This window comes from Tubulanus polymorphus, chromosome 10 (genome assembly GCF_964204645.1).
Source record: "Tubulanus polymorphus chromosome 10, tnTubPoly1.2, whole genome shotgun sequence".
In the NCBI taxonomy this organism is placed as follows: domain Eukaryota; kingdom Metazoa; phylum Nemertea; class Palaeonemertea; order Tubulaniformes; family Tubulanidae; genus Tubulanus; species Tubulanus polymorphus.
Window position 1 is genome coordinate 9,418,915 of NC_134034.1, and position 9,161 is coordinate 9,428,075.

Below are 9,161 nucleotides of genomic sequence, written 5' to 3' on the forward strand. Positions count from 1 at the left end.
GATCTGTTTGCTTTAACCGATAGTTCTATATACAGTGGAACCTCGTAACAAGGAACTTCAGGAGACCAGAAAATCGGTTCGTTATAACCGATAGTTCTATATACAGTGGAACCTCATTACCAGAAAATCTGTATCCAATATAGGATTAATCACATCTTTACATCTGGGTCAACATCATGCATATCCAGTATAGGATTTAAATCACATCTTTACACTTGGGTCAACATCGGTGCCATCAGAGAGTTTGTTGTATGAGGCTACATGTACTAAAACCAAACATGAATGATAAAACAAACTTATAAAATACATTGCATTCACTGAATCTCACTCACTCAAAGTGTTTTAAACTGAACAATTAGTGCCAAGTAAATATTTAACTGTTCTGCTATGAATGCATGTTAAACTGATTATGATAAATGTTATAAATCTATTTTTTTAAAGATTACCGATATACTGTAAAAAAAACAACGATCCGATCATGACCGTTAGAATGTAATAGAATCTGATTATTTCATCCATTGATTTCCGAAAGAACTTCATTCTGGACCCATTTCCACAGTGGGTGGTGGTGATTAGATGATACTTTGTAGAAAGTATGGTAAAGAGTTAAACCCTTTCAGTGCTTGCCGGAGATGATTTGACAAATTTCAAAAAGTTAGTTACTAAACTGTTTGGCAGGTGCTGCCATCTTTCATTAGAGATAAAAACTAATTACCATACACCGCACTAAAAGGGTTAAGATATTAAAAATGAACTTTCTTGTCTCTAAGAGTTCGAGTTATTGAAAATTAGACGATTTCGACAAGTTTGAACGGATAGAAATGAACTCATTTCTAGAGTTTTAAAAAGTAAAAATGATCTATACTAATTTTGATTCTTCGAGAGTTCGAGTAATCGAAAAAAGAACTAATTTGAGAGTTAAAGTAATCGAAAATCTGACTCTAATTCAAAACTGTGTAACTGTATTCACAATCTTTCGAAAAAATTTCTCACTTTTTTGCACATGCGAACAATCTCAGGTATGACGGTACGACCACCTTTGGGCACTCGGCGTTAACCGTTAATGGCCCTGTTGTACATTTTTTGGTCGAATCTTTTCCGAATAAATGCGGAACTGGAGCTAATTTGTTTGTATATATTTGGTGGAGTTTAATCTAGTCATTTTGCATCTCAATGATATTACCCACCCAGAACTCAGTTCGTCAAGCCTCAGAGTAACGACTCAGAGAAACAAGAAACATGCTTTTGGCAGACAATGTTTCCTAGAAGATCAAACATGTTTCATTCTGTGTTTCCCTGCATTGTGTGCGACGTTCGGCTTCAATTGATAACTCAAATATTGTACTCTTCATGTGTTCACTATTTTACTATAGCACTGTAATATAATCCCCGGATCTGGGTCTAGATTATTTCGGTTTTGGGAATCCTAAATTATGACATTGATTAATCGATAGGAATCATATGTTGTATTTGTTTGATATCACTGATATTTGATAATCAAACACAATTAAATAAATGTTATAATAAATAAATGTTACGTTATATACGATACAGTATCTTGAAAGGTTTCATTTTCACCCACTCGGGCGCGCTGTGCTGTGGTCAGACGTCGTAATCGTAATCGTTATAATAATTGAGAGGATGGTTGCAGTTTCTTTGTAACCGCTTGGGGGCGCCGGATCAGCGATTGGTCGATAGTTAGTTTCATAATTGAAAGGCTGTTAATGATTGGCTAAATATAGTGCTTTGGGTCCAACACGAGGGATTCTCTGGAGGCCTGCTCCATTTTATCTTGGAAAATCTTTTACGAACAACTCGAATGAAACAAACCCCTTTTTGCAAATATGTGTGGAATTCGGAAGAAAATGAACCCATAAAATTGAATTATTGTCTATAAATTACGATATGGTTGTTCTAACTAGGTTTTGCAACGGCAGGCATGTTGATAGCCTCCGAGTAAGTCGGTGGTGGTTGAGCGAACTCGGAATATTGAGGAGGGGGTGGGTATAACTGGGGCTGGGGTGGAGCTAGGGGTTCGAGCGGGGCTAAAGGCCGGGGTTGATATGTAGAAGGCGCCGGTGGAACTGCTGCCGGTGGTGGTGGTTGAGCGAACTCGGAATATTGAGGAGGGGGTGGGTATAACTGGGGCTGGGGTGGAGCTAGAGGTTCGAGCGGGGCCAAAGAACGGAGTTGATATGTAAAAGGCGCCGGTGGAACTGCTGCCGGTGGTGGTGGTTGTTGAATAGTGCCGCTGGCGGCGGTTGCTGTCGTAGTACAGCGCGTCGCCGACAGGTTCGTCGTGGTCGGCTGCAATGATTTCTTACGTGTTCCGCACATGCAGCAACAAAGGAAGAAAACGACAAGACATGCTGAAAAAAAGAGATATTAAAAGAGATAGTAAAATATTTCGAATCATCCTGATATCGGTAGTGGTTTCATTTTCAGTCGGCTGATTAATCATTGCTAAAACTGTAAATATCATTGCATGTAACATTTTGTTTTTAACGTGGCCCGAGAGATGATACATGCTGTTATAGGGCCTGTGCGTATGGGCATCCAGAATAGACATACTTTCTTGAAAGTCGGGGCGCGAAAGCCCATTCGGGTGCCATAAAGTGCCCTTCATTCAGTCCAATCTGAAACCTTTCTTTTAATTTATTGATGGGGTTCTAATTTCGCTTAAGTACTTACCAATGAATCCCAAATATTTCAAGTTCGACGCGCCCTCGGAATCTTTTTATGAAAAGCAACCGTTACAGATAGACATTAAAGTTCGTGGACCGAGACATCCTTCCAAACGAATTTATTTTATGTGTACAGAAATATTGTCCAACTTGAGAACGTCCGGTTTGGTTGGATAGTAAACTCCGCTCAAGTCGGATCTTGACTTGAGAGTGATATCTGAGTTGGATGGTACAGTAGACTCCGCTCAAGTCTGATCTTTTGATTTGAGAGTGATATCTGAGTTGGATGGTACAGTAGACTCCGCTCAAGTCGGATCTTTTGACTTGAGAGTGATATCTGAGTTGGATGATACAGTAGACTCCGCTCAAGTCTGACAACTGGTGTTTGTCCGAGAGTTTATCAACTGAGAGGAGTATCTGGATATTTTATGTAATCCTACTTACCACATTTCTCATCATCTGATGCTACAATTTTCGCGATCAGGAGTCGTGAATCGGCAGATCGTTTCAGCCATCTTATTGTCAATCTTAAATACTGAAAAATAACGTGAAAATTCTATTATTCGATACATTTATACTGAATGATGCGGGAATGTATAATGCGGCATTCGATACCAAGATAAAATCCCAATTTCCACATGAAGATGTGAAGTACGACCAACACCAGATATTAGAAATTTCAGGGAGCCCTCTCGTTTTGGGGGATGCAAATGATATAAAGCGTATATGAAGCGTTCTGCTTGAGGTTTTGCAGTGCTCCCCTGCAATTTCATCCTGAAAATTTGAAGCGTTTTAGGCATACTTAAAAAAGATACTCCTTAGCGAGATAGCGGAAATCAAACGCCGGTCTGCACGGGTCAATTTGTGATGGAAAATGGGATCTAAAAACTTTCTTTGAAGAATTTGGGGATTGCGCGGGGTTCGCTCGCTACGCACCACTGGGTACCGGCCTGCACTTGATCAGCACACTTATAAACTGATCATCGTCCACATTTCACATGTGTTCAGGACTTCACTTGAGATAGGGACTTTTAATCATAAATGAACTACAAACACCAGATATTAAACATTTTATCAACACACTTTCAGAAAGTGATCAAACACACTTCACATGTGTTCAGAACATAGTTGAGTGGAAATGAACTACAAACACCAGATATTAGACATTTTATCAGCATAATTTCGAAAACTGATAGTAGTCAAGACTTCATCGATCTAGCGAATGGACTTGCAGATTTCACAGGCCTGCCACGCTACGTTACGTGCCTACATCCGGGACACTCACCTCAGCAGACGTGCCGTCGAAATGATAAGAAATACTACTGGGAAATATAACGCTTTCCACTACCGACCAGCTATCCTGCATCTTCGTCGAGAAGGCTTCGTATTTGTAAATCGTCCTATAGTACATACTTTCAATTGTTCCAAATTTGAAAAAATCGAAGGTGAACGACAATCTGTAGGCCTGCGTTCCGTTTACAGCGTACGTTACAGACAAACATTCTATTTTTCGGATGAGTCTCGTGCTGGTCGATTCGATCTTTCCGCTCGAGTTCCCATTAAAAATCACGTATCGTCCTAAGTTTTTATCCTGAAAAAGAAAATAATTGCCAGAAATATATTCATTGTATGAACGCGATAGTGATGATATAGGGGCCACACGTCTGAAACACGGTCCCGGCCCCGGTCCCGGCCGCGGCCGCACACGTCTTAAACACGGCCGCGGCCGCTCTTTGTTTTCATTTAGATGGTCAAATGAAAGAAAAAAGAGATTTTCTACTATCTATCAAAAGTCCAAATATAGACTATTTCAACTTTGAACGGTTTAAGCTTCAATCGACTCTGTCATTTTGCCCCAAACAAGATGCCTATCTGCTATGATTTTCAGAAAATGGACAAACAAACAATAGTGTTCATTTTATCCCACAATGATCAACTAGTGATCAATACATAATATTCAACATCAACAAAAAACAGGCAACAAAACATAATCTCACCCAAATTAGAATCACCAGTCGAAGGAGGTAAATAACTCAGTTTCCCCAAAGTAAATTATCCATACGAGCTTTTCGGGTATTGTGTGGGTGATACATTTAAGGTAGAAAAGTTGATTTGTTGGCACAAAGTAATGCACTCTCAATGCAGGTCTTTACTTAACCTAAGAACCAAAAAAAGCCTAAGGACCCTGAAATATTGAGCCGCTTCTTCGTGCGGTCTGTCAACTACCATGGTCAGATTAACATAAATACTGCATGTATGCATAAGAAATTTGAAAAATTGATGAAAGGAGCCTGTAAATTACGTGTGGAACTTGTAATGCTATAACGCGGAGCGTTATCTCAGGGGTTTCTTAGTTGAATAAAATCGAATAAAAGAGACTGTTGTCTCTTTTATTCGATTAAAACTAACTTTAGAGGAAATCAACAATCTTGATTTTAAGGCGACTTGCTAATTTGTAAACTATGAAACATTTCATACCTTTTAGGGTGATTTTGCTAAAATCTTACTTTCACGCAAACAACCCCAAAAGACTGCAAAACATCTCCGCCAGTCTGGCAAACGTAATATTAAGGATTCATTCAAGTATGATAAAATAACTATAGGCCATATTTGGGGATCTTAAGTTTATGGATCTTAGGTTTAGCATGTTATGTCAATATATAGCCTCTTGTCTATAGTGTCATCTGATTCTCCATGAAACCTTTTTTCCAGTGGCAGGTTTAGGGGGTGGTCTTGGGGCCCAGATTCCTGCCTTCCCACTGATGTTATAGCCACTACATAAAAAAAACTCATACTAACTAAATGTATTATTTCATCAAAATTTGATTATAGCTCCTCGCAAAGCAAAAGGGTAGATAGATAGGCATCTGGTTTGGGCCAAAATGACAGAGTCGATTGAAGCTTAACCGTCCAAAAGTGAAATAGTCTATATAGAGAGAGATAGATAGTAGAAAATCTCTTTTTTCTTTCATTTGACCATTTAAGCGAAAAAAAAAGAGCGGCCGCGGCCGGGACCGGGGCCGGGACCGTGTTTCAGACGTGTGGCCGCGGCCGCGGCCGGGGCCGAGTTTCAGACCCTGCCATGATATAGGCCCAATCAGCAGCGACTCGGGTTTAAGCCGAATCCACGCACCGTTGATCACCTCAGAAACTTTCAATCTTTATAATTCTCAAATATCTACAGTAGTCCCAACGAGTTCCCTTGATTCGAAATTAAGTTGAATCCCAACACGCTACCGAGTTCCCTGATTCTTAACTCGGTGAAGTATTTAGAGCACTCCAACGCTACAGTGTTACGATTTAGCTATTTTGGCTTAATAGTAATGCTGTTTGTAAAGTATTTTTATGTAATTTTTGGGCAGAACATCTGCGGTTTTTATAACATTGAGCGCGCGTAGATCGACATTCAAGACCCTTCCACTGGCATCTTTAGGCTTCATTGTTCCAATTATTAGTTAGTATCCAGTAGGCTTATTATTATATAAACATTGGTTAAACCATGGTCTTGAGTGGCGATCTCGCTACTTGTAGAGTATTTTAGTTATATTATTGTATAGAATGTTGGGGAGTTTATTTAGTAATTAACCAATGGAAAGGGATTGAGACTTGGGATGAGATTCTGAGGATAAAAAGGGTTAGTTCAGTAGATTCGGGAGAACTAGAGAACGGGAACGAGAGAACGAGAACTAGAGAACGGGAACTAGAGAACTAGACGGGAGTGAGAGCTAAGTCAAGTCCAGAGAAAAGCTAGTCAGGAGTACCGAGATATCAGATCGGGAACCTACGGGAGAATAGCCGAGGGATTGGATCTGGATCAGACGGGTTGACTATAGGATTTACGCTGGATTGTAACTACACATTATAGAAGACATTATATATCGGATGATGGAATAAACATACACTCATATTATACAAGATAAAGGCAAACTACTGAGTTAAGTATACTTTTATATCCCGGATTCTAGAGCTAGGCACGATAGTCTAAATCAGAGTTATCGTAGCGAAATTGACGACCACACTCATATCGTTTCAACTGAGTTCTCTGATTCTCAAATCAGTGAAATATTTACAGCAGTCCCAACGCTACCGAGATCTCTGATTCTTAACGGTGAAATATTTACAGCAGTCTCAACGATACCCAAGTTCCTTGATTCTAAATAATAGGAGAATCTAGAAAGTTTCCTGTTTCTTAAGTCGGTACAATAATCAGCCCAACGCTAGCAAGAGTTCCCCGATTCTCAACTCGGAGAGATATTTACAGTGCGATCGTGATCAGGTTGCCTGATCCTCAACTCGGTTTATCTGTATATGTCTGATCAAACAAAATCTCAACGTGATTGGTTTATGAATGTTTCTCTATTTACTCACGTATTCTTGTTCCCAGGACGATTTCGGAAGCAGTGACCAACCACTGCAAAGCGGCCAGGACTCTTCACAATCAGCAACAAGAACTAAATCGAAAAAATAACGGTATCTTTCTAATCTAGATTGATTAAGGTTTTATGCAATTTCTTCAGCAAAATATTTAAATGTTACGAACGAGTCTTTTTTCTGAATACTGAAGGCCAAAATTTTTGTCTTAAACGATAGCCGCATTCTAAATGGACTTTGATTGCAATCTTACTTCTCAAGAAAATCAATCCTGAACATGACGCACCACATTGACGTCATATTCCTGACATATATAATCATATGATCTACTCACTCGTTTTTCCTGTCGCAATATCGCAGTTATACAAAACAGCAACCGCAACGAATATCAAAGTGTTACTGATGTTAATAAAAGCCATCAGAGAGAGTATTTAAACTACGCGCAACAAAATATATAACAGTCAAATAAATAGCGTTTTCCTCGTGTAGATTTCCTATACGTATATACGTGCAATGTTGAATTAATACTGAAAAACAAACAGGATTTTCCACATGCTTAAATACGTGACGGGTCACAGCATATGACAATGAATTGGCCCGATGACGTATTTTGTACTATAAATAGCTCTCAACTCATTTTGTCCTCGACGCTATACGCGATCTTGTATAAGCCATAGTTACAAGACGCGTTCACACGACGAAATTTAGACCGGACCTGCAAATTTAGACCGGTCTAAATTTCGTCGTGAATTTGAACCGGACCACGTACGGACCCATTTAGACCGATCTAACTAGTTGTCGTTTGAACGCGGCTATAATCTCAATAGCGTAATGTGATTTCCGGTTCAGCTATATCTGCCTATTCATTCTCGTTTCGGTTTTTACATTTTCTAGACACATTTTATTGACCTTGCTGCAAGAAAGATGGGTTTACTGTCTTGTAGTTATTTACTATAGGCGCGTTACACGACGAAATTTAGACCGGTCTAAATTTGGTCCGGTCCAATTTAGACCGGACCAAGCGTTCACACGGGCAAAAATGCAAAAATACCGTTCCAAATTAGACCGGTCTAGTTTAAACCGGTCTGATTTGGCACGGTCTAAAAAAGCGAACCAGGTCCGGACAAAATTTTGGACCGGTCTAAATATGTGTGTGTGGACATAAACTGGTACCAGGTCCGGTCTAAATCGTAATTCTGAATCTCTGCGGTATAGATGTCGCGACCTCTGCGGCAGAGTGTGAGTCCAGTTTATTAAGTTCTTAATGCTTTTATTACCGTTTATGTAATTATTCTTAAGAACTGTTTTTCCTCCCTATACTATGGAAATGTTTGGAGCGTAATTCGTATTCGTATATCGTGATCATCATCCGTTTTACTGCCGTGCTTTGAACCGTGTTTAAACGACACTTAAGAGCGTTCACACGGCGTTTTGACACGCGGTGATAAAGTCACCGGGCCCACAAGATGTCGCCATCTGCTAAATGCGCCTGGATGAAGTCTTGCTTCCAGATTCGAAGTATAGCAAGACATTGTTCATTTGACCAATTCGATCCTGTGTCAGGTTTATACATTTTTGCGGATGCGAATTCGATTTTATTCTATCACGCTGGAACTCTAAGTGTCGTTTAAACACGGTTCAAAGCACGGCAGTAAAACGGATGATGATCGCGATATACGAATACGAATAAGGCTCCAATAAAACAAACATGCAATTGTTGTAATTTGTTTCTCTTCGCGGTTCTCGTGTGTTTTCCACAACGTAATCACTCAAGGTGGCGTGAAAACGCTTTGAATCGCTCCTAATTTTCAAAATCTTCTCGGGGGGACTCCCAACGGGTGTGTATAATACATGTAATGCCTTCTAACTACAAGGTGTATTCATGCTTGCGAACCATCATTTTTACTGATTCAAAAGAATGTGAAAAAACATATTGTTAAACTTGATAAAGGGTTAAGAAAATGGTGTCTCTTTTCTCTGGTGGTGGTGGTGGTGGTGGTGGTGTTGATGGTGATGGTGGTGGTGGTGGTGGCGGTGGCGGAGGCGGAGGCGGTGGTGGTGGTGGTGGTGGTGGAGATACACTTGAGAAGGAATGGTGATGCTGGG

The 9,161-nt window shown here is 40.0% G+C and overlaps 1 protein-coding gene across 1 annotated transcript; it reads right to left on the reverse strand.

Annotated features, from left to right (window-relative positions):
* Nucleotides 1-20: 20 nt before the first annotated feature.
* On the reverse strand, nt 21-7,562 carry LOC141912115 (uncharacterized). Its single transcript, XM_074803334.1, has 6 exons — nt 7,390-7,562; nt 7,053-7,135; nt 3,970-4,275; nt 3,129-3,219; nt 2,692-2,733; nt 21-2,369 (listed from the first exon to the last, which is right to left on the reverse strand). The coding sequence occupies exons 1-6, from the start codon at nt 7,472-7,474 to the stop codon at nt 1,915-1,917; spliced, it is 1,062 nt and encodes a 353-aa protein (XP_074659435.1). The 5' UTR covers nt 7,475-7,562; the 3' UTR covers nt 21-1,914.
* Between the last annotated feature and the right edge of the window lie 1,599 nt (nt 7,563-9,161).